The sequence below is a fragment of the Sturnus vulgaris genome, chromosome 2 (assembly GCF_052056855.1).
Source record: "Sturnus vulgaris isolate bStuVul1 chromosome 2, bStuVul1.hap1, whole genome shotgun sequence".
Lineage (NCBI taxonomy): Eukaryota > Metazoa > Chordata > Aves > Passeriformes > Sturnidae > Sturnus > Sturnus vulgaris.
In genome coordinates this window covers 115794005-115819399 of record NC_142244.1, presented here as the reverse complement: position 1 = coordinate 115819399, position 25395 = coordinate 115794005, and the positions used below count along the sequence as shown (strand labels likewise).

The following is a 25395-nucleotide window of genomic DNA, read 5'->3' as shown; positions in this document are numbered from 1 at the left end:
TGAACTGCAGAACAGTTAAGGTCACCAGGTCCACACTGAGCAGTAGGAGAGGCACAGAGCATTTCAGCCCAAAGTTCATCTCTGGATTGCTTTGGCTGGCTATGGAAATTTTATGCAGTGTATGACATGCAAAGCTGGGAGGCAGGGAACAAAATTTAAAGGGAGAGAGAGAACAGATGCATCTCTGCAGGTCAAAGGCTTTCCCTGGAGAGGGGAGTTCAGTGCTCACTCAGGAACCTGTCTGAGGGCAGATAATGCATCTTTTACTTGACTGCATGCCACAAAATGTGCACGTTGTCCTCAGAGCAGAGTCCTCACTGCATGGAGGGCACTGTCACCACCATCAGCATCGTTCCTATAGAAGAGACACCAGGCTGGGGACTGTGTTTTCAGAGTGCCACCTCCCAAACAGCTCAGCATGCACTGCAGGCTGCCTGTCCTGGAAGCCGTGAACTTCTCAAAGGTCTGAAAATAAGAATTTTGTATGTTGTCCTGCAGCATTTAGTGCAAAGAGCTTTCTCTGCTAACCTGCTTCTCGGGGCACACGGCCTGAATTATCACCAAGAGATTTTCTGCTTGGATTTGACACATTTATTTTGATGATGAAGAGTGAGACCGACGTGACTTCTCTCAGAGCCAAAGGGACCTGAACAGATTTCCTCTCAGCGGTCTGTGTCTCTTCCCATGTGATTGGGAACCCTTTGATCAGCAATACTCTGTTAATAATTTATGATGGCATTGTACATTGTATCCATAAGATGACAGACCAGTGGCACTCCTGCCAGAACAGGAATACTAATGCAATATACCCACAATTGCTCTTCACTGGAAAACAGTGTCACATGAAACACAGCTTCTCCAGGGGCTAAACTTCATCATCTTTATTTTGGGTCCTCACAGGGCAGCTCCTGAAGCTGCTCATGCAAGGAACTCTTACCATGTTTGTTGCCTGCTTGAGCCACTCACAAGAAAAACCAGGACAATTAATGTCAATTTTTAAAAATGCCAGATGTTGGTGGAGGTCCTGGGAATAGTGGTATAATGAAAGAGGCAAAAATTGTGTTCAGTACCTCAGATTTCCTGTTTTGTTTCCCAGGAGAGTAAATTTTCTTTTCTTCCCCTTTTCTGGCCAACACACTTGTAGAAGCCCTTATTATTTTTCACATCCCTTGCCAAATTCAGCTCCAATTCTGCTTCAGCTTTCCTGATCCCATCCCTACACATTTGGCCAGCATCCCTAAAATATTCCCAGGATACACACCCCTGGTTCCACTGCCAGTGGAGCCTCCTCATCCTTAGGTAAAGGAGCCCAGCCCCTCCTGCTTCTCCAACTCCAAGGGAAAATGTGGTTTCTCATCAGATTTATTTCCCTGCCTGTATTAATCTTGGCCCTGAAGACAGATGTTGGCGAAGAGAAGAGGCTGCTGCAAGGTAGTCCCTGGAAGTGGGAGGGCTTGTCAAGCTTCTTGGGCTCTCCAATATAATACTTTAACTTTTTTTTATTGATTTGAGAAAGATTTGAGGGAGTTAAGTGCATTCCCAGAGCTAATTGAACCTATATTTCTTCACAGATACATGAGTCAGAGCATCTGAGTGTGTATTGCCAAATATAGCGATTGTGCTCCATCAAAAGACAGATGCTGGAGCACAACAGCACACATCCCGAAGCCTTGCTTTAATTAACCCTTCAGAGAAATGATAGAAAGGGCTGTTTTCCATGTATCTGTGGAAGAAATGCTGTATATCTTAACAGGAATGGCAGCAAGACCGATGAGACAGAGAGGAAAGCCGGGGTGAGCAGAGCAGCGATTCTCTGCCTGGTTTGTAGGATCGCAGAATGTTAAGGGGTTAGGAAAAGATTTTAAAGATCATCTCACCCCAACCCTTCTGCCATGGGACATTTTCCACCATTCCAGGCTGCTCAAGGCTCCAATCTGCCTTTGAACACTGCCAGGCTTGAGGCATCCACAACCTCCCCGTGTTCCAGTGCCTCACCACCCTCACAGTAAAAAACAAACAAAGTTCCTCATTTAATTTATTCGTCTGATCTGGCACAATAATTCCCCATTCCCAGGCTGCCTCCAGCACACCTGGAGTTCGTGTCTCTCCCCTGTGGGGATGCCCGAAGCACACCCCAAAGTGGCGCGCATGGTGCCGGGCACTCGGGGCAGTGCAGGAGGAAGGAGGAGGAGGGTGAGGAAGAGGAGGAAGAAAAGGAGGATAAAAAGCGGAGGGTGAGGATGAGGAGGACGCGGGAAGCGCTCCCGGCCGTGAGGGCGGTGAGGGCCGTGAGAGCCGCCAGGGGGCGCCGCGCGCTCTCGGGATGCGGGGAGCGCGGGGATTGGGTGGGGCCCGCGCGCGCGGGCCGCTGATTGGCTGGCGCGGGCCGGGCCGGGCGCGCGGCGCCGCTTCTTAACGCGGCTCGCGGGGCGGCGGGAGCGCTGAGCGCCGGCGGGGCCGCTGCCACTGTCACTGTCGCGACATGAGCGAGGTGAGCCGGGCTGAGCGGGGCGGGGGACACCTCGGAGGGACAATGGCACCTTCACCTCCACGCGAAGGGAAAGGCGCATCCCGGGCTGGGAACGCGGGGATGCTCCGGAGGTTCCCCGGGAGGAAAGGCGGGGGGGGTGGTTCTCAGCATCTCCTCTTAAACGCTGATAAACGCATCCCCACAGGTGTGTGTGTGTGCTTGTCGAATAAAGCAAGGTGCTGGTTTTGCCCTTTGAAGGACCGGGCACGCCGATGGAGATTCCTAATTAAAAATCCCCGCTAATTTCTCATATCTACCTAGCGCTTTCTTGTGTAGAAAGGAGGATTTAATAAGTTGTGGGAAAGTTGCCTGCTAGAGCTCATGGAAAAAACCGCCCTGTTTGTGGTTGGGTGCTGATGTAAACTTTGTAAGTGGTGTCCTGAGAAGGATTACAATCGAGGCGAAAAAATGTAAATAGTGCCAAACATGTAAGGATCACTTGTACCTCTGTAAATAAATAAGCTGAAATTTGGTAGTTGTGGGGATTTTTGCTTGCTTTTCTTTTTCTTTGCAGTGGAAAAGTTCAAACTAGAATTTTTTTTAGTTAAATATATTGTTAGACAGAACAAGTCCTTAGGTTTAGCTGAGAGATCCCACGTTCTCTAGTGCAGCTCATTTTTTTGGGATCAGCAGAGGTACCTGTAACTATGCCTTACCCAGCGCCTATTTTTGGTGGCTGTTTGTTACAAAACACCTGCTGCTCCATTAACAAATGGGATTTTCCTTTTTTTAGAAGCAAAATTGAGAGTGACACCGGATGAGCTGTGACTGTTTGCTGTGCAGGTGTTACACTCAGCTGTGGTTTTCCACGAGGTGTAAGCCGGAGGTGAAAAGCTGGAGCAGCCTGGTCTGTGGTGCAGGGATTTGTGAGGAGCTGCTCACATTTTGGCTTTCAGGTCGTGCCAGGTGGGGAGAGCAGAGGAAATCCTCATGGCTGCTGCCTGCAGGGATCAGGCACAGGGATGTCTTCACAACCTGTCCTCTGCTGCTGCCTGTGTTTCTGTCGCCTGGCTGGAGTTCGTGCAGTGTGGCTTTGGGTTTTTGTTGCTTTTTTTCCTTTTATTTCAGCCACTGTGACTTTGCTGCCCAGGCTGGCTGAGTTGTGTTGTGAGATTCAGCAGCACTATTCCACTCTTTAAATTTATAATTTGGGGGAAAATCTTAAGGAGAGGAGTAAGGTTTGGGTGGTGCTGCTGTACCTACTATAACCATATGAACCATTGTCACAGCTTTGTGCTGGGTTGTATTTGTTTAGTAATTACTTTTCATAATTTTAATTAGACTGATTGCCTTTTGGCTATAAAGAGACACTGTGAAGATAAAGATCCTCCCTGCTACTAGCACAGGAATTATTTATTCACAGTGCATTTATTTGTGCCTGACAGAGCTGTATTCCTGGCAAACCCCTGGAGGTGGGAGATGTTTCCCTAGCACAGAGCTGTGTCCTGTGACACTGAGCACTGCACTCCTGTCTTCAGTGCTGCTGTCATTCCCCTGACAAAATTGGGGAGTTAATCACTCACAGCTCTAGTGAAGAAAAGCCTCCCTGCTGTTCCTTGCTGTCAGTTCTTCCCCAAAAGGCAGAGGAGAGCAACTACACCACCCCAAACCACCTCATTGCAAAAGATTGTTGGTAAAAAATGAGGTAAAATCCCCCCTGAGCAGAAGGGAAGCTCTTAGATAACTGTTTGCTGTTGGGGAGGGTCTTGGTGGTTTTAGCTTGCAATGCTGTAATTAAAAGATATTTTTATTTTTGGCTTAATCTGCTCAAAAAAATGCATAAGTCTGTGGATGGGGTGTTTGAAAAGAGGCCCAATTAGAGCCCTCAAAAGATTATCCCCCATACAACAGTGTTGGGAGGATGGGAAGGGTTTTTTTTGCTCTATGGAACCAACTGCCTGGATTTGAGCAGCGCTGGAAATGCAGTCACGGAAATTTCTGAAAAGAGCTTTCATCTCCCTGAGCTATTTACTGAGACTTTGCATGAATTCTCATTTTACTGCTTCAAGCAAAATTAACTTTCCTTGTTTATGGGCAGTGATCAGGGTGATTTATGAGTGTGGTGAGGCACTTCAACAGGTTGTGCAGAGAACCTGTGGCTGCCCCTGGATCTCTGGAAGTGTCCAAGAAGAGGCTGGATGTGGCTCTGAGCAACCTGGGATAGTGGGAGGTTTCCCTGCCCATGGCAAGGGGTGGAACTGGATGGGCTTTAAGGTCCTTTCTAACCCAAACCATTCTGTGATCATCGGTCTCCTGGTAGAAGAAGCTGAAAAGGAAGCAGTCATTCATCTGACTGTAGTACTTTTCTCTTTTATAGGAGCTAGCTTATATTTTTTCTGGAAAGATAAGGACCTTTTCTACAGGAAGAGCACTACACTCCTTTCTCTGCAGTATTTGTCTGAAAATGTGTTTAATGAGTTCCTTCTGCTGGGTAGAAGTCTGGCCCCATAAGTAGTCAGTGGGAATGTGAGGTGTAAAAGTTGATCTAGTGGCTTTACAAATTGTGATTTATGTTTCTTGCTGCGTGGTTTCGTGGCAGACAGGTGCCTTAGCTGTATGGGAATTCCTTGGGAATGTCAGTGTATGTTGAAACTCTTTAGCTCTGAAAGTCTGTCCTGAAATAACTAGGGAGCCTTTTCTGTCGGTCTGTGGCTGTTCCGCTGTTTTTAATGAGCCGAGAGAGGAGAGCTGTGCTGGAAAATAGCAGCTGCTGTCAATGAGCAGCCATGAGATGCAGCCCGGCTTCCATTAAAGATCTCCAGTCACACAGGCTGGTCTGGGGGAAGAGATCTTGGGTAATGGGCCCGCAGACCAATTCCAAATTCACAGTGAGCAGTTGTACCAGTGAGCCTCTAGACTCACACCTGGCATAAACTCGATTCACCACAGGGAGTCTTGTCATCTGATCAGTCATTTTACTATCCTGACATATTGCACATGATGTTACGTCGTGGTATTCCCCTGCCACGAGGGTTCACAAGAAGTATTCAATCACACAGACATTTTTATGATGTTCACTCTTGCCTCCTGTGTGGAATGTTCGTGGTTGTCATCAGGAATCAGGTCTGGGCTTAGGAAGGACAGCACTTCAACAGTGTGGTCTTACAGCCCTGGGTGCTGTTCCAGTGGCTCAGGGATGAGGAGTCTCCAGCAGAGATTGCCTTGGATGCATTTATTTCCTCTTGATTGTAAAGGGCCAGAGTGGTGCTCCTGGTGGAGGGGACAAGCTCAGCTTTAATACAAGTTATTTAGGTGTCTGACTTTAGGAGAACCATTTGGGAAATCTTTTTGATTGCCTGAGGCACTTGTGATTGAAGAGCATGCATTGGAAGAGCCTCGTGCAACGTGAGTGAAGTGCAGCCCTGATTGCCAGGGTGCTGATGTGCACCCCTTGAGTGGTGTGTACTTGGAGCAGGCAGCTTTTTATATTTGAGAATCAGCCTAGTTACCAGACAGCAGCAAGAATACTCTGGCTTTCCTTTGGAACCTGCTGTCAAGCAGCCAGGCACTTGAAATTCAGGGAGCTATTAGGGGTCTGACACTCTGTTGGGAAGGTGAAGAGCTGGGGGCTTGATCTCTGCATAAATGCAGAGTTTTTGGTCAGGCTTTGAAAGCAAAGAAAACCAAATCTTGCTTCTTTGAGCTACAACAGGCTCCTTCCCTTCACCTTAGGCTGGCTTTGGAATCCTGCAGCCACTGCTGTGCTATGCCCACCTTAAAAAGGATCATGGAGGGTGTTTGTGTCCTGTAACTGGGAGGTGCAGAGCATTCCTGGGGCATGAGCTGTCCTGCAGCCTGGAGAGCTGAATCTCTGCTTTGGAGCTCAGACCACCCTCACTGGGAGGTGTCCAAGCAGCCAGTGCAGCAAAGATGCAGACTGACATGGGATAACTCTGGGGTCAAAGGTGTTCTTCTGAAAAAGGAGCTTCACCAGTGCTCGAGGTGTGTAAGACACCCATCAGCAATTCCAAACAAGTGATACCTCACGATTTGGGCATGTCCCACAGCAGGAGACAGTGTCCTTTTCCCTCAGACTTAAGGGAGAACCTGAAACATCTCCCTATCCCTCTGGACAGGTGTTTTCAGCAGGAGGCTCTTGGAGAAAGACAGGGAATGTGTGAAATGTTAGGTGTAAGTGGAGGTTTTTGGCTGAAATTGTCTGCTTCAGGTGGTTAAATGGTAAAACTGGGGTTCCTTCCTGGGTTGTTCTCCTGATTTCTGTTGAAACCATTCCATTGAAATGGTATTTACCATCTTGGAACCACATAAACACAAATGAGGATTATACAACCGTAATCCTGATGGCACTAAATCAAAGAAATAAGGCTTTGTGTTTGTAAGGGAAGAACATACCATGTTTATTCACAGCAGCTCCTGTTCTCTGCTCTGGTGTTTTCAGTCCTGGCAGGTGTCTGAGCCTGTCCCTCACCTCAAGGGGACCCTTCTGGTTGCATTTTTCTGATTTTGCCATGACCCCAATTGTTAATTATTTGCCTCATTATACCCACAGTAGGTACAAAAACTGTGCAGCTCTAAAAACCCCAGCAAGAACATGGCAGAGTGGAGGAGGAAATTCTGCAGCTGTTACAGGATGGGGGTGGGATCGATAAGCACATGAACATCAGTTTTTAATTTTAACTCACATCTATTTATTAGCTGAGTGGTAAATTGCAGCTCAAAAGAGGAGGAAGAAGGGAGAACAATAAGTTTTACATCTGTCACTTTGCCTACTCTTTCCATCAGTGTGGTTTCAGTGGGATCAAGCATCTTCTAAAATAGCACTTAGAAGTGATGTTGGAAATTGATCTTAATTTGATGACACTGGCAGAAGCTCACGGGTTTTCTTGCCATGTATAGAATGCCAACAGATTCAGGCAACACACTCTAAAAAAGGACATTTAGCTTTAATAGTGTGCTTCAATATCATGTTTCATTGTAAAAGAATAATTTATTCCAACCTTCATGCTGCAGGGTTTGACAATACAACATAATTTCAGGTTGCAAAGGAATATTAGTTTCTAGTCCAATATCCCTAAATTTGTAATGAGTTGGCAAGCTTATAGGAGTCACCATCCAACAGTTATTGCATTATCTAGATCATGGTAGTGATGAAACGTGGTGTAAAGTAGCAGTTAACTTCAGTAGGAACAGGGGTGGCATTTCCATTCAAGGTTTCTGGGGTTTTGTTGTTTTATATAAATTTTAAAATTTGAATAAAATATTCTATTTCCAAACTGCCATTTGCTCTGTCTGTCTCAGTTTTTTGTAGGGATGGCTTGGAAAATGTGTTTGCCTATTTTGCCTCTTTAACTCTGCTATGGAAGAGCTTGTACCAGAGTGGGCTAAACACTGAGTATGTCAACCCTGGGACACCCCTTTGGCTGAAGAGGATGGGAGAAAGCAGAGCCTTCCTTTAGCTTCTCACTTGCATCAGAGCCTAAAATTCCCTGAGCCATGCACCATGTTCTCTGCAAGGCACAGGGTCTTCTCATGAAGATGAAAAGCATGCATTCCCTCTCTTTCTAAGGAAAGATCTGTTTCTTCAGTTGTTTGGATATTGGATTTCTAAAGAAATAAAAATATATGGTGGACACCTATAAACTAGGTCAAATAATAAATAATCCCTTTTTAACTTTGTCATCTGGTTTTCTGAATTAAAATTAAATCTCTAGTTCCCTTACAAAAAAAGGTGGAAGACAGATGATATATATTTGTCTTCTTAGGAAAGGAAATGGCAAGAAACTGCAAAGGGATTTAGTTGTGGAACATGATCAATGACAGGATTTGGGGTCACAGTTTATCCCCACTCTCTGTATCTACTTCCTCCGAGACCACACTAAGTCTACTCAGAGGTAAATTGGGCAAGTGTCACACAGAGCAGGTCTTTGGCTGATGTTGTCTCCTCTCATCAATTCATACCAAGAGGGATAAAGCCTTATTTATGCACTAACATGGAATTTGGAGGGAGAAGCACAAGTTTAGGCAGAGAAGAAAATTGTCTGCCTACATGATTTGAATATTAGTTACAGCTGAACTGTCCTTCCTCTTAAGAGAAAAGTATTGCTTTATAGACACTGAATGTTCTTGCATTATCACTTTAGTCTAGAGTGCATGAAATATGACCTTAACCAGTGATGTAGCTGACACTGTGAGTGCTGTAACAGTAGACAGAATGATGTTAGAGCACTCTTTTGTGAGAGATGAAAGTAAGAAACAAAAGGAAAAAGAAGAAAGGAAAAAAACTTGCAAGATCTTGTGTCCTTCTGTCTGACCTTGGAGACCTCAGAGATCCCTGCACTGAGACAAGGAGCTGGTGAGAAGGGTGACACCAGGTAGGAGGACATCAGATCTTAGAAACACAAACTCTAGCTCTGCCAAGAAGTTTGGAGGTGTGTATTTAATACCTTCAAAGTCTAAATGTCTGACAGAAAGGTCTGAGCTGCTTTGTCACCAGCCTTACCTGGTGTTCCTTGGCTGGCAGTTGAATTCTTGGTGGGTTGTGGGGCACAGCTACTGGATGGTGCCAGCAGAAGGGGAAAGGTGCAGCAGTAGAACCAGAGAAACCTGAAATGTGGTCAGGTTCTGATGGTTTAAACTTGGAAGGAGTGGGCAGGGCTCACTGTACAACAGGAGTCTCCTAACAGGGAAAGGGACGGATCCCTTTGGGAATCCTGCCTGGCTGCATACACTGGTGTGGAGGGATTTGTAGGGGTTTGGGGTGCACCTTTTCTGGGAATGATGGAGCACAGTTCAGAAATGCCCAAGCCAAGGCTGACCCTGGAAATGGGACAAATCCATGTCTTGCTAAATCAACTTGACAAGACTTTGCAGGCTTTCTGGAGTGAATCAGGAGGTGGAAGAGACCTTAAAAGAAAACTTGGAGTCTGAACAGCTTCAAAATCCCTGGGCAGTGTTGGGAAGCTGTCAGCACCCATTGCTAATATCTGGGGATGATTTTGCATCTCCTGTGTCCATTGTAACCAACAAAATCAGCCTTGTCACCCAGCAGGTACCATGATCTCAACAATATTCTCCCCAGAATGCAAGTGTGTAACAGCAGGTGAAACAAAAATTAATAGATCCGAGGACATAAGGGATTTCTTGAGGATTTTAGACCATTTCCTAGTGACATTCAGGACATGAAGGAAGTGATTTGTGCGAATGTTTTTCACAGACATGATAATGTTTTCCCATGACAGGTTTGCCTCACCAGGCAGTAGGGTGAGGTTGGTTTGACCAGGTGAATATCAGGGTGTAATGCCTAGATAAATATGAAAACACATTTTAAGAGGCTAAAGTCCAAGTTTAGGTGAGAGTTACAGAGGCAGAAAAATAATCCTCATAAAAATCATAAGTGTGTTCTTCATTTGAATTTTAGTGATTTTCATTCTCTGGCCTTAATGTTTCAAGAAATGACGTTCTTTTTTCTCTTGGGGATCTTTCTTTTTCCCTTGGAGGAAATAGGCTTCTCTTTGCAATAACCAGCATTAAATTACTCTTATATTAAAGTACTGAATACTCTGCATGTTGACTCTTAAGCACATAATTTTAACACTAATGGAAATGCTCCAAAGAATGACTTTTATTTGAACTTTTTATTGTAGCGTTCCAGGAGGAAATCTGAATGACATGGAAATCTGTTTCTTGGAATTCCAAAAGAGTACTTACAAAATGTGAGGTCGAGGGAGGCAGAAGATAAACTGCCAGAAATTAGAAGCATGAAGTTGATGGGAAGGAAGGAGGAGGAAGGGTGGCTGGGCAGGCAGATGACACGGGGGGAGAAATGAGCCATGTGGCTTCATGGCTGCTTCACACATATCACTGCTGCAGTCAGAGCTGACAGATACACACCCCTGGAAGAGAGCAAACATATTGTTGGCTTGGCACACTTGAGAGTGCATGTGCCAGCACACATGTGCTGCAGTTTAAGCAGGGCAGCCAAATGCCTAAGGCAGGCCAGCTTGATGCCAATTTTAATTTGCCAGTCAGACTTGGCTAGTTATCACTTCTTTCCTTCAGCATATTTTGCAAGCTACTGGAGAGCACTAACACCCAAAGCAAGCTGAATGAACCTCTCAGGACAGATTACAGGAGATCCTTGCCTTCTCACAGGACTTTTATTCTGAGAATTGTTCTGTATTCTTTGCATAGATCAAAAGCTTTGTGTGCTTTTGTCATGGAATTGGATTTAGGGGATGGATCTGCAGGTGTGGGAAAATTGGCAGCAAAGGTTCTACCTTAATATTGTGACTTGCAGAGAACCCAAGTTGCAAATTACCTGAATTCTAGCAATAGCTTTTGCAGCCATGCCATGTAAGTCTTTAATAGATGTTTTTGTCTGACTGCAGTGTGTCAGGCAGCACAGCTGGATCTAAATCTGCTTTCTGCATGGAACTTCTAAGGAACCTATTTTCTCTCTAGTCACAGGATAAGTATGGGAGACTACTACCAAAATGCATGACTTTTCTTGTAGGAGCACCTAAGGGCCATTTTTAATAGCATTGCAGGATGTTTTGCCATGTTCATGTGTGAATGAGGTGTAAATGTTTAGATGGGTAATGTTTTCTCTTTTGCTTCCTGTGCAAGGCACAAAGTGCAGAATGGAGCCTGGTTCATAACGTGAGACTGAAGACAGAGGGGATGAAAGAGGATTACATGGAGAAACTTGACAGTTTTCATTGAACTTGAATTGAAAAACACAGTTCATAGAAGTTCAGAATGGTTTGGGTTGGAAAGGACCTTAAAGATCTTCTTGTTCCAACCCTGCCATGGGCAGGGACACCTTCCACTATCCCAGAATGCTCCAAACCCCATCCTCCTTGGCCTTGGACACTTCCAGGGACGGAGCAGTCACATACTCTCTGGCCAACCAGTGCCAAGGGCTCAGAACCCTCCCAGGGATGGATTTGGTCTTAGGGCAGGTAACCTGGTATGTCTCTGCTGGGGCCAGGGAACCTGGGAACTCCTAAAGCTTTTCTGTGAAAATTGCTTTCTTATCTTCTCTGCTGCTGTTTGCAATGATATGGATTGCAGCAACAATTTCCCTGAGCAGCTGCAGGGTCCTCAGAGCTTCTGATTTGTGGGAATCCCAATTTTCTGTCCATCTCTTGGCAAGAGGCAGTGACTTGACTTGTCTTCTGTTTGCTACATACAAGCTTATTTGATTGCTGTCCCTAATTCCTGACCATCAAGGTGACCTTGTGCCTCACCCTGCCCATTTTCCTTTCACTGTGGCAGGGTTCTTTCTAATCCCTTGGCTGAGGTTTTTTCCTCCCAGTGCCAAGAGCTCTGCTCTCAACCACATCCCCCTCCCTAACAAAGCAGCTCCCCATAAGCTCTCAGCAGATCATTCCTGATCCAGACTGGAACAATGCTGGACTAGTCCTCTGTAGAGCGATGCCCCACGTCAAGGGCAGCTCCAGCAGCCCATCCCTGCTCCCCCTGGCAGGGATGTGCCAGGTTTGTGTCACCCCCTGGGCAAGGCTGTGCTGCCAAGGCTGCTGTGAACTCACAGTGCAGTCATTCCCTGCCTCTGGAATGACCCTGGAGAAGGTCCTGTCATCCCAGCACATGGCTGGGGGACTGCTCCGAGTCACTCCCTGGGACCAGACTGGCTTCCCAGAGTGGGTGGGGCAGTGGAGTAAGTGATGCAGAAACATCCCTGCCACTTGGTCTTGCTCTTGTCTTGAAAATCAAAGGCTTTGCCCGAGGCTGAAGGCAGAAAGTTCCTTTGCATAGTGGCTTGAAACTGCCGTAATTAATATTTTTGGAAAATCCTGGCTGGCCCAATTACTAGAGCAGTCTAACTGGCTGTGATAATACCTGTTTACCTCTGAAATATGTAGGGAAACAGCAGGGAAGTAAGAACAGGGTTTTTTTTAGAATTGTACAACTGGAAATAAAAACATGCCAACAGAAAAAAAAACCAGCCACCAGAATTTTTGCAGTCTGGGAAGAAGCAGCCTGTTTTAATAATGATAGCCAGTATGATCAGAGATGAAGCAATTTGTCAGTGCTGATTTTCGCTGTGAATAATCCAAGCTGTCCCTTGAAGACAACCTCTAACTCAATTACAGCTGGGTTCAGAGCTCAGCAAATTGCATTACCCAAAACTTCAGAAGGGCTCGAAAGAATAAAATTTAAAGTAAATTTTTTGCTACAAAAACACTATCCATCAATCAGTGATATTATGCCTAGGCAGGGACTCTGATGCCTTAATTGGCTTAGGACCTATCTGGGGATGCTGACATAAAAGAATTCCCAGGGTATTGTCTGTATCCAAATGCTCTTTCCAGATCCCAAAGGTTCTCCTGTTCCTAATCAGGTGCCCTGCCTGTATTTCCCACACAGGGGACCAAGGCTGATAATTTAGGTTGCCCTGGTACGACTGTTTGTGGATCAGAGACATCAACTACACAACTAGGGACTGAAATGATCAACAGAAACAGTTGAAATACTTATTTCTTTTTTTTAGCTGGATCATTTCAATTATTGTTTTCAACACAGCTCTGCTGAAGGGTTATTTTTAACTTGAATAATTTTAGTGCTCCTATTTTCCGTGTGACCTTGCAAACAATTGTTTCCAAAGAAATGAGGCCTTGGGCATGGGAAGGTGTGGTTGGATTGGGCTCTAATGGGAAGTAGGAGTTCTTAAGGGAGGTTTCCTGCCTAAAAATGCCCTTTTTGGAACTGTAATGCCAAGTCTGATGCTACCAATAGATAAGAAATAATAGGAGAAAAAACAGAAGAAACCACCTTAAGAATCACAGGCAATTTTTATTTATGCCATCTAGCTTAATCAATTTTTATGTAATTGAAATATTCCTCTTGGGTCACCTTGGAAATGGATAAAGAGGAGACCTCGGTGTAATTGGGATTTGGGTTGTATCACCCATGTCCAAGTGAGAACTGAGGTCACTTTTTGGCAAGTGGTGTGAGAAGGTTTTTTTTTGTAGTTGATTTTACTCTCTTTGCCCTTTGCTAAACAAAACCCAACACACAATTTAGGGAAATTCCACAGTACCATACTGAGGTTCCAATTCCACTCATAAAAGTAATTCTGCTGAGTTGAAGACAACTCCTTGTCCACGTCTGAGTTCACCCTGTAAATAAACCATGCTGGATCAAATCTTCCATTTCCTGCAGGAAAAAAAAAAGGGATTACTTCTCATGGCTGGCATGGTAATTAACAGGATTTGGGAAATACATTCTTGCAGCTGCTTTCAAAATTAACTTCAAAGATTCCATTAATCCCTGCCTCTGAAAAAAAAAATAAAAAAATTGTGATTACAATGTCTTTGGAGAAATAATGTTTTAATTCAAAATATGCTAATAACCTAAATATTAAGCAAGCTACTGTTTGTGCTAATTACGTTGATTACATTTGGTGTTGGTGTAAATATTCCGTTTAGAACATTATATGGAATCTGAATACAAAATCAGCAGGTTCTCACTGTGCTGATTTATAAATTACAGCCCAGCATCGACAAAAGTGGGGCACAGCTAAAGTTCTTTTCTGTGCTCTTTAGAATATTTAAAATCAGCACTTTAAGTAGGTTCCTCTATCCCAGACAGTGATTCCCTTGGCCCATTTTCATCAGATTTATCCTAATTTATCCTGGGAGCTGCCCCAGCCCAGGGTTCCAGCACAGAGAGGAGCTGGAGCTGCTGGAACCAGTCCAGAGGAGGCAGCAGGATGAGCAGAGGGATGGAGCAGCTCTGCTGGGAGGAAAGGCTGGCACAGCTGGGATTGTTCAGCCTGGAGAGGAGAAGCTTTGGGCTGAGCTCAGGGTGGCCTTGCAGGGCCTGAAGGAGCTGCAGGAACCATGGAGAGAGACAATTGCCAAGGGATGGAGGGACAGCACCCAGGGAATGGAGGGACAGCACTGTGGCTGCACCTGGATCCCTGGCAGTGCCCAAGGCCAGGTTGGACACTGGGGTTGGAGCAGCCTGGAACAGTGGAAGGTGTCCCTGCCATGGCAGGGGGTGGAATTGGATGATTTTTTTAGGTCCCTTCCAGCCCAAACCCTTCCATGGTGTGGTCAGTGCTGAAGGACCTCCTACTGTCTGTGTTCACTCAGAAATGCCTGTTCTGAATATTTACCTCAAGCCAGAAGTTCTGTCTGGACAAAAATGAACAAATCACATTTCCTAAATTGAAGCAAATGCCCTAAGCCTATGAGCAACCATGTGATTAAGCACTCTGTGTGCATTTTGTGTAGCCATACATAAAATAAAAATGTGTGTTCCACATAGGCAATGGCTACACTGCAAACAACACCATTTGTCGTTATCAAAGACATGTTAATTTTGGACAGATAATCCTGTGCTTTCCAGGATGACAAGGTGCATTCGTGTGCACAACCATGTCCCTTCAGTTACTAAAAAAAGTCACAAAAAACCACTGTCCCTCTGTCAGCTTGTAGCTACTGCAATTTGAATCCCATCGGCTCATCTCAGCCCACCTGCGTAGTTTTAATTTATTAAAATAGCTGTAGGAGAGCCTTAATAAAATTAGGGACAATCAGGAGCCCAGTCAAGTAGAAAACTGTCTGACCCATGAGGATAATTACAAGAATTGTCCAAGTGCCAGGGATCATTTAGCTTTGACAGCCAGTATGGAAAGATGGATTCTGGTGCTCTTGCTCTGGCAACATTGTGCTGCCCTGGCAGAGCAAAACAGACAGAAAACTGGCTGTGGAAAACTCTTGGAGTAGAGGAGCATGCAAGGAGGAGGAGATACATAGGTGAGGAAGTGTAAGTTGGTAAATAATTTTTCTTTCTGTCAGGCTGCTCAGGAAGTGTGGTCTGCGATTTCTCACAATGATGTGTAAGACAGAAGTAACAGACACATTATCAGATTTATCCATCATTCTGACAAAATCTTGGCTAGGTGTTCTGTACCTGGTGCAATTCCCTTAAAAGCGGCCTTTGAAGGACACTTTCATCTCATAAATATTCAGTATCACATCTACAAAAATGTGTGGAGGAGCAGAGGAACTTGTAAAGGAGGCACAAATAGACGAGTGAGGAAGGTTTATGTGTGTGGTGTCTTGTGCAATTTTTATTGCTTTATTCAAGCTCCTGTCGGGGGTTCTTCAGCTCTGTCTGCAGATGTTCTTTAGGTGACTGATGTGAGTGAACCTGCACGTCACAGAGTTGGTTTGGGATTTGCCATCTGTTTGTGCTGCAGACCAGTTTAGAGAAGAAATAATTAGAAGGAAATGAGTGAAATGATACAAGTTGTGCCTGGCTCTCCAGCAGTGCACTTTCTCTCTCCCAGCTGTTCATTTCCATGCTTTCTGATCTGCAATTCCGAAAAATACAGTGGTGCTAAAATTCCAGTCCCGTTACTTAGAGGCCAGTAATCCCTTGAAGCTTCAACATCCAAAATATTTTTTGTCACAGCAACATAGTTTTTCCCGCTCTTAATTTTCATTTTAAGCATTATGATTTTTTGTATCAATTTCTAAACCAAATTATTACTGTGTTGTGGCTAGGAGTAATGTTTTTCACACTTCAAGGTGTGAAATACTGAGTGCCATAGGTCAGTACATAGCATTAGAAAGAGGTGGTGACACAGAAATCTCCAGTAAAGGAGAACTTTACCTAAAAATCATACTAAAATCTGAAATTCTGCAGAATGAGAGTGTTGCCACTCATCTCAGGTCAAAGCTGTTTGCTTCTTGCCCCTACTTAAATTCTAGATCTTAATTTAGATTCTGATGTATCTCCTGGTCATTCTGCTGTGATTGGGAAGCTTTCCCTGCTTGGAAAACACCACAAGTCCCTAAGCAGATATTTTCAGTGACATTTTTATTTGCAGAAGGATCATAAATTTCCTAAATCTTCGAAATGTATTTTTTCAGTACTTTTTTTCACATTAAGGCTGAAACAGATGAGGTTGTTTTAAAATTAAAGCAGAATACTATAAAAAAATAAGGTCCTTATGAAATAGCTTAGTTGGATTCGATTTATGTTTCTCAAAGAGAAATCTTTGTATGGAAAATGGGTGTGATACAGAGGGAAGGCTTGCTTGGCACAGTGCTGGCAAAGCCACAGCTTTTTTGTGTTGCTTAGTACCAACATGTATTTCCTTTAGTCACACCTTAGGGTATCAAAACAAAGCTTAGGAAAAGCTTAGGATATGCACAAATTTCCCTGCTGTTCTCCTTGCCAATATGAAACATCCTAAATAACATTTCATACTTGTCACCCCTGCCAGTCTAAGCTGACTTTTTCTTCTGTCCACTTTACTGAAACTTTCCACCTGTTTCTATTCTTTTAATTCCACTCTTGGAACTTTTTTCCATTCTTTTATGTAGAAACACATCCTGTTGAGAATCTGCAGCCACTGCTTTTCTGGAATACAGCCCTGTGTACCTTGTTGACCCTGCACTGAGGTGAAGCATCAGCATGCTGTTATTATCTGGAAGAGCCCATTTGTCACAACGTCGTGGCAGTTTCATGTCCCTGATCTTGGACTTTCTGTGGCTCACCATAAAACAAACAACCCTTCTGCCCCCAAAAATTCTCTAATCAACACCTGGCTGCAATCCCTAACACTGAGGTGCTAATTAAAAGCATTGCTGAAAAGGTCAGGCTATTTCAAGACAAGAACAGAATGTAAGATTAAAGGCAAAAATTAGGCTCGGGGGTGCAGCAGGGGCTAGAAGAATGAGTAGAAAAGCTGCTGCAGTAATTTAACATTTTTCTTGAAATGTCCTCCTGGCTGCAAGTTCACTTCTGACCTTAGTTTGCTCGCCTTGGGGACTAATTTAGTACAGATTTTCATACCACATTAACTGGCCTCTGCACATAGCTGTGAGAGTTTAACAGGAAAGCAAACCTGTTCTTTTCTTACTGGGATTTTGAGCATATGGCAGAAGTCTTTTTAACTTCCTCTGCTGACAAATTGGGAGTCACTTTGATTTTTGAGACATTTTAAATTATGTGTCTTTGGTGTTTTGTAAAACCACTGAGTTAAAAATTAATATAGCCCGAAGCAGTCATAAACTCTGTTTCCTCCTACACAACATAGCAACAAAACTGTTTATCATGTTTTACTGTATAATCGTTATGGGTTTGCACTCATGTTCATTTTAGCTCTGATGTTTCTTTGATGGCTGGTGGAAAGTTTATTCAATGTTTCTGTCCTGGTGCTTGCCTTAAAAGATGCTGTGGAATTCCAGAAGCAATCCCTGAATGAAGGGAGCTGGCTGCAAGCTATAGGGGATGGGAATCCTCTCTTGGGAGGAAGGGCTGAAGGAGCTGGGGCTGTTCAGCCTGTCAGATCCCAGAAATTAATATTGCTTTTCTTGTATTTCAGTGATTTTTAATTTCATCTATTTTATCTATGAACAATATCTGTTATACCAGCATTTCATCCATTGCTTTTTGAAAATACCCCCAGTAACTCCTCTTCGTGTTTAGTCCCCTTTGGCTCTGAACCACATTAAAAAAACTCAGCTTTGTTCTGCAACCTGCAGTAGCATCATGAAAGGTGATGAAAGAAAAAAAACCCTCCAGCTGCTAATAATACCAACACCTTGAAAATGTTTTGAAAAGTAGGTCCACTGAAAGTATTGAAATAAAAGACTAAAGGCTTTGCAGGAGGATGATCCCATTGTATCTGGCTTTTTCCTGAGTTTCAGTGCCTTGTTAATGAGAAGCTGATTCTCACTTTCAAATCCATTGCAGTCACTTGGAAGACAGCACAAGGCTTATAGATCAAAATACATCTATAACTACAGGAAAAGCTCTCAGAAGCTGGTTTGGCAGACTTTCAGGTTTCCTTCTGTACAAGTCCAGTGGTCACCAATCAAACAAATGGCTGCAGAATATTGCAACTGATTTCAGACTTAAAGAAAAATACTGTGACCTCATGAATAGAAAAACCTTAATTTACCAAACCCAAGTTTTTATTCTTTTCCTTTGACAACATTCTGCTCTCCCCGAGGGGAAATCTCGAGACACGAAATAAATGTGTGATTCTATATTCCAGCACTCCATCATAAGCAGACTGAACCTGACAGGTATAGCCTAGGGAGGAAAGAGAAGCTTTCATAAAGTTTAAGTAGCACAGCCTGAAATGCTCAGGAAATAAGACAACTTGAAAAAGCATTTTAAAATATACAGAGGAAGAAAAAGGAATATAGGCACCTTTTTATTGATAGGAAAAATAAGGTATTTTGTAAGTGAACACTAATATCTTCTTTAAAGTGCTGTTTAGAGTTGAAACATGGAATTATTAACCAGACTTTAAATAAAAGCACAAAGCAAAACTGGTTGCTGGGTGGATGTATTGATTTCTGGCTGTTGGTAACTTAGGTTTTGTCAAAGGTGTTTATCCCTTCAGAATCCCATTCTCTGTTTTTGGCCAAGGTTTTGTCTTGGCTCTGAGGCTCCAGGGAGAAAAAAAACGTATTTCCATTTTCCATGTCAGAGCTAAGAGCACACATGAAGGTTTTGTACTTACCTCATGATTAGGTCTATATAGAAAAAAAAAGTCTTGGAAATACCACTGCTTGGGAAGGCAAAAGACAGAAACCAAAGCAGAGAAGTTTTTAACCAGAAATTTTAGAGAAAATGCCTTCAGATAAGTATGGCTGTATGAATTTTCATGGGAGAATCCACATGACTGTCCAGATATTGGTAAAACCGTTTAGTTTGCAGTGCTTTTGTACCTGTTCACTGCTCTAGTGATTGAGGATGTGCTGCTCTGATGGCTGACTGCAGCTGGATTTATTCTGAGTTTAATATTCTAGATTTTTAGGTGTACAAGCATAGAGGATGATTTCTTTAGTTCTATTTCAGTAACACACACAAGCATGAATAATTTTGCATAAGAAATGCTAGTTTTGCCATACCCTTTAAATACCTTAATCCACCTTGAGATGCTTTCTCTGGGGGATCCAGAATAATTTTCATGGATTGACCATTCCTAAGCTGGGAATTTCGCTACTATTGTAACCACTCTGGTACTCTGCCACTGTGAGTATTTCGACTGCCCCGTTGTTTGCCACCTGTCACTTGGCAGAGTGATCTAAATCAGTTCTTTTTCACGGAAATTCAGGAGGCTATTCTTTGGACAAAATGAATTAAAATGGGAAACTTCATCTTCTCATGTTGCCAAAGCAGAAAACTAATCTTGTAGCCAAAATTATGTCTGGAGATTCTCCTTAGCCCCTCCTTTCATGACTAATGTGTTTCTAGGAACGTTGTTACTTTGTCTTTTTTATGGCATTGTCCAAATTAACATCAGGCTGGGCTTTGACCCTTATAATTTTTGTCCCTGCAAAACCTCACGACTTCCCTGTAGTCCTCCTGAGTCACGGAAGGGAAGGCACAGCAGGGAGCTGGAGAAATGAAATGCTGCAGTGTAGCTCCTACCCCTGTACTGCTGGGAACCTGATCACACACATACACATCACTCATTGTGAGAATTACCTCCAGGGGCACACAGAGTGATGCAGCTGGACCTAAACCAGAGATTTTTTATCTTGGAAAAGTGTTGGAACCCTGAAGCCTGGAAGTTTTAAACTTTCTGTGCTTTTTGGCACTGATCCCCTGGAGAACACTGATTTTGACTTGAGGCCTTGGAGAAGGCTTCCAAATTTGAGTAATAAAGTTAGAATCACTGGTATGTAGTTAAAATACAAGTGTGTGATTTCACATGGTGAAGGGTTTGGAATTTGGGGTTTTAGAATATCATAATAGATATGGGACAAGATAGACGTTCTTGGACATTGTCTTGTCTTGTTCCTTCTTCATGATTTCAGGTAATAGTTCTTGGGGAGATGGAAAGAACTGCAATGCAAGTCAAGTGTTTATTCATTGGGTTGAAAATATAAATAATAGAAATGTTAGCTTTTAATTAGATACTTAGGCTTTAACAGACTTTGCAACTAGTGAAGTTCGCCTCCATTTTCGCTCACTCTTGGCTTAATAACTAAAAGTGCTGAAAAACTCTCTGTACTATAAATAAGATTTAATAAACAACCAAGTCCAAACAAGAAATCTGTCTCTCGAGCATTCAATCCTGACTCTAAGTAAAAACAAAAAACCCGAATAACTGACTTCTTTCAGAAAAGAACTCCAGGATCACAGAGTCCAACCTTGAAATGGAGCTAAGCATTCCTGGTTCACTGGCAGTGTCTCACAGCAGCGTTGCATGAGGGTGAACAGATTGTCCAATGTACTGAGGAGAAATCAGGTGTAATTACCAGGAATTCCGAGGGGAAAATGCATGTTCAAGTATGTTCTAACCTCTTGTTTTGTGTTTTTTGTTCCCCCTAACAGAGACAAGGAACCGGGGCTACAAATGGGAAAGACAAGACGTCTGGTGAGAATGGTAAGGGTTGATTTTATTTCTGGGTGGAGAATACTGAGTAAAATGGAGCCAAAATACTTTTTACTGTAATGACAGATGCCTGTAGTGAAGGCTTTGGTGTCATAACTTCCCTTTTGATTGTGTTTGAGAAACTGGAAGGGCTTCAGTAGGTTTATTTTCTTTTTATTTGTATGTTTAAACTCTTTGCTAGAGTCTTTTCTGAGTGTGTACTGTAATAAACCAAAGAACATCACACTAATCAGAGCAGACAAAAATGGGGCTAAAACAAGATTAGATATTTGTGAAAAGGACACCAAAAAGCAAGGTGGGGTATTATGAGCTGCTCCATGAATGATGAAGATGAAGAGGAATAAAGTTTCAAAGGATTTACTCAAGGAGTTTCTGTAGTCTGATTAATCCTACCTAATTTTAGGCCCAGAACTAAGACACCAAAGTTAAAATCCACTTGTTTAGAGCTCATTTGAGTGTTGCTAGAGAGAAACTGTGGATAGAGCAGCACTCATGGAAGGACCAGATGGCAAAAAGGCTCCAAATTTCATCACTGGAGTGAACCTGGATTCATCTCCACTGCTCCAGGGGGTGACTCATGGTGCTTTTTCAGACCTTAACAAAGGGGCTGGCAGAGACTAATTTCAGCCCTTTAAGTGGCACGAACAATTCTAATTAAAAAACGTTGATTTTTTTTTCCTCCCAGAAGAATGCAAAACTGAGTTTTCAGGAAAACAGTAATTGTTTAGGGTTTTATCAGCTGAAATATCATTTTAGTTCTTATAGGAGCAGAAATGCTTTACACACAAGTGATGCTTGATTAAAAGCTGGTTACCATAAGAAGCATTTTTCAAAGGAAAATATAAAAATATATTTTATATATTTTTGATATACACAACTGAAAAAGAAGCAGCATCAGAAAGAGGATTGAACTATGAAATGTGCTCTCTGCTTCTGTTTGCTTATCCAGCTCTAATTAAAAGAACATGTTCTGTGTCCATCTCATCCCCTGAAAAGCAGGAAAGATCCAAGTCCCTTCTCTGAAAAGCCAAGGCTTTTCCAATAGGGCATTTGAGCAGTTATTTTGGAAATGTGTTTTGGCCTTTTTAGTGTTGGTCAGAGCAGAATTTTTGGGCACTTTGAGGCAACACATCCTAAAGCATTAAGAGCTTTCTTTATGGATAGTTTTCCTATTTCAGGGAGGTGACTTTCCCATAAGGGCTGTTTGCATAATGTTTGAGTAAATGAAATCCATAGATGATGCTCCCATATGATAAAACACAAATTGGAGTGGAAAAAAACCCAACTAAATAAATATTTTGGCTTGTTATCGTGTCTTGAATTAGTGGGAACAAATGTACCCTGACAGCAAAGCAATTTGCATTTTCAAGTTAACAGGGAAGGAAAGCAAGCAAAATTATGTCAGCCATTCGGGCAGCATGGGATGCATGTTTTTCTCTTTTCTGTTTGAGCACATTATGAACTCAGCTCATTTGCCTTGAATTTCTTTCCCAAATAATTTTTTTTCCAGAATAAAATCGTCCTGTTGTCAAGTTTAGCTTAGATTTACTGATTCTGCAGCCTTTTTAAAAGCAATTTTTTTTTCTTAGTGGGGATTTTGAGTGAGCAAGGGCTGCATCATTAATTCAAAAATATGTATGATTCTAGTTGTAGCATAATTTTATGTATAATATACATATACAGAAGCACAGTTAATCTTGGGCAAATAGATACCAATTATTTTTTGTAATGAAATTATGGCAGAAAAGCTGTCACCTGCATAAAACACAGGAGCAGCAGGGGAGATGGAATAGAGTCCTCTGATCTCCCCAGCCCACATGCTTGCATAAAAATAAAGCAGAATCAGAACTTTGAACCTAAGAATGAATGCTAAATCAAAGAAGCAGAAATGTGTAACTCTTTGTCTTTATTAGCTCTGTGTGGTTAGAATTCAAGCAGTGATTTATTGCTCTGAAAATTGGGGTGTGCTGTAAAGCTACATGCACAGTATAAATCCTCTCTTCCATGTTTTTCTGGCCAGAAGTCTGCAATATGTCCGTGTCTTAAATGTTATTAGCCTCTTCTTCAAGTGTTTGTTTCCCTGTCAAAAGGAAACTTTCCCTCTTGTTTCCCTCTTGTTGAAAAGGATGGAGGGTGGAAAAACAAAAAAACTCTTTCATCTTATAAAAAGAAAGGAAAAAAAAAAAGAAAAGTCATTCTCTGACAATGTCTGCAAAGGCAAACTGGTCTGCTTGCTGTCTTTGCTCTTGTTTACAGATCAGGAAAAGCTGCTGAAAACTGGCTCAGACAACAAATAAAGATGCTTGGCTTTTCTCAGGGTTTGAGTCACACAGTGAGACCCTGTGGGGTCGAGCTTTGTTCATGTATTGCAGTAGAAAATGAATTTTAGGCTTGCCTCTAGGTTAGGTTGAAACTGAAGAAAATAAAATAATGACCATGGCAATCAGCAGTGTCCCTCTTTGAAGACATGTATGGCCTTGCTGTCACTGTGCAGCACCCAGGGAAACTCAGTCTCTGAGGATTCCTTTTATAGCAGGGATGGTTTGGGTAGACACAAATGCATGTTCTTCTTTGACCTTCCTTGGACAGGAACAGTCTATCCTTAATTGTGTTTAATTCCTACCCCCAGAGCAGCAGTGGCAGCTTTAGCAAAGCTCCCTTCAGCAGCAGGGACTGCTCTGCTGCACACAGCATGGGTGAGGATGGAAGGGAGCACAGAGGGACATCTTGGTGCCATCTCCCTGCTCCAGGGCACAGCAGTGTGTCCAGATGGAATATTCTGGAATATCCCCAGGGAGGAGACCCCAGCCCCTCTCTGGTCCCTGCCCAGGGCAGAAGTTGTGCCTCCTGTGCAGGGGGAATTGCTGGGCTCAGTCCCTGCCCGTGGCTCTGGGGCCATGGCTGGGCCCTGGAGCAGAGCCTGGGACTGCTCTGAGCCTGCCTGCACACAGGGACACACAGACAGGGACACACAGACAGACAGGGACACACAGACAGGGACAGACAGGGACAGACAGACACACCCAGGGACACTCAGGGCCGAGGCCCCTCTCAGCTGGGGCTCCTCTCCAGGCTGAGCAGCCCCAGCTCCCTCAGCCTTTCCTGGGCACGGAGATGCTCCAGGCCCTTGCTCAGCTCCAGGAGCTCCTGTCCCTGCTGTGCTGAGGAGCCAGAGCTGGGCACAGCACCCAGAGGTGCCCCCAGGGCTGGGCACAGGGGCAGGATCACCCCTGACCTGTGGGAATGCTCATCCCAGTGCCCCCCAGGACACCCTTGGACACTCTGCTGGCTCAGGGACAGCTCAGTGTCCCTCAGGACTGTCACATCCTTCTCCAGCAGGTCACCCCCAGCCTGTGCTGGTGCCTGGAGTTTTTTATTCCCAGGTGCAGGATCCTGACTTTGCCCTGGTTGAATTTCAGACAGTTCTTCTCTGCCCATCTCTCCAACCTGCCGAGGTCCCTCTGAAAGCCTGCACAGCCCTCGGGGGGTTCAGCTGCTCCTCCAGGCTCTGTGTCATCATCAGACTTGCTGAGGAGGCGTCTAGCCCTTCATCCAAGGCATTGGAGAACAAGTTAAACAATCTGGGCCCGGTATTGAACCTATAACCTCACTGGGTCCTTGGAGGACCTCAGTCCACCTGAAACCCAAGAGATGCTTATTTGTGAAACTGCAAACCTGACTTGTAAAGCTGTTACATAACACTGTTTGTTCTCTGTGGTAGGAATTCCAAAGCGAAGACAGCACTACTATTCCCACACAGCTCAGTGTGGGATAAGAAGCTGTAATTTCCTTTATGCTCACCTGGTTTGATTAGTTGGGACAATCATATTTGCAGATGCAAATATGAAAACAGAATGTTCCCCCCTGACTATTCTTAGTGAATAAGTGATTCTTCTCTGTGACCTTGGCAATGTCACGAAGTTCCTTTGTAGGTTAACACTTGTCACTTCTTGTTCTGCTTCACATTGCCCTGTATTGTTTTTTTTTTCTTGTGGTGTAATTTGCAAGCTGCTCTCATGCAATCTACTCTTTAATAGCCCAGCACAACTGCCAGGGAAACAATTGCATCAGAACCAATTATTTCTATCTTCAAATTTAGAATCACTCTTTTTCCTATTAATAGATCTCACCCTTTCTTCTCAAAGTACATAAAGCATGTGATTATTAATTGGTATTAATAATTTTTCTTGGAAGATGGAATGTATCATTCAGTAACATGAATATTTATGATAACAAAATAAGTGTTTTCATTCTATGGCTTCCTGGCTCTGAGTGAAATGAAAATGAGTAGGTTTTGTATGAAGTGAGATGTCATGGTGGATTAATCCAATCACAGCAAGATGGTCAGTTGTATATTCAGTTTCATCTCATTCCCAAACATTTGTCAGTGTATGAGCTCTGCTTTGGGGCATTCAGAAAATTATGCATGAATAAATATTGTATTTCATCCTGTCCATGGGATGCCTCTATGTAAAAGATGAAGATACAGTAGAGTTAATAAAGT

General features: G+C 43.4%; 1 protein-coding gene across 1 annotated transcript in view; it reads left to right on the top strand.

The window, feature by feature from the left end:
- Positions 1-2378: 2378 nt before the first annotated feature.
- Positions 2379-25395, top strand: part of PCP4 (Purkinje cell protein 4) — a 47814-nt gene continuing 24797 nt past the window's right edge. The window contains exons 1-2 of the mRNA XM_014880647.2: positions 2379-2491; positions 20831-20882. Coding sequence (XP_014736133.1) covers positions 2483-2491; positions 20831-20882 — 61 coding nt within the window. The 5' untranslated portion in view covers positions 2379-2482. The remainder of the gene's footprint in view (positions 2492-20830; positions 20883-25395) is intronic.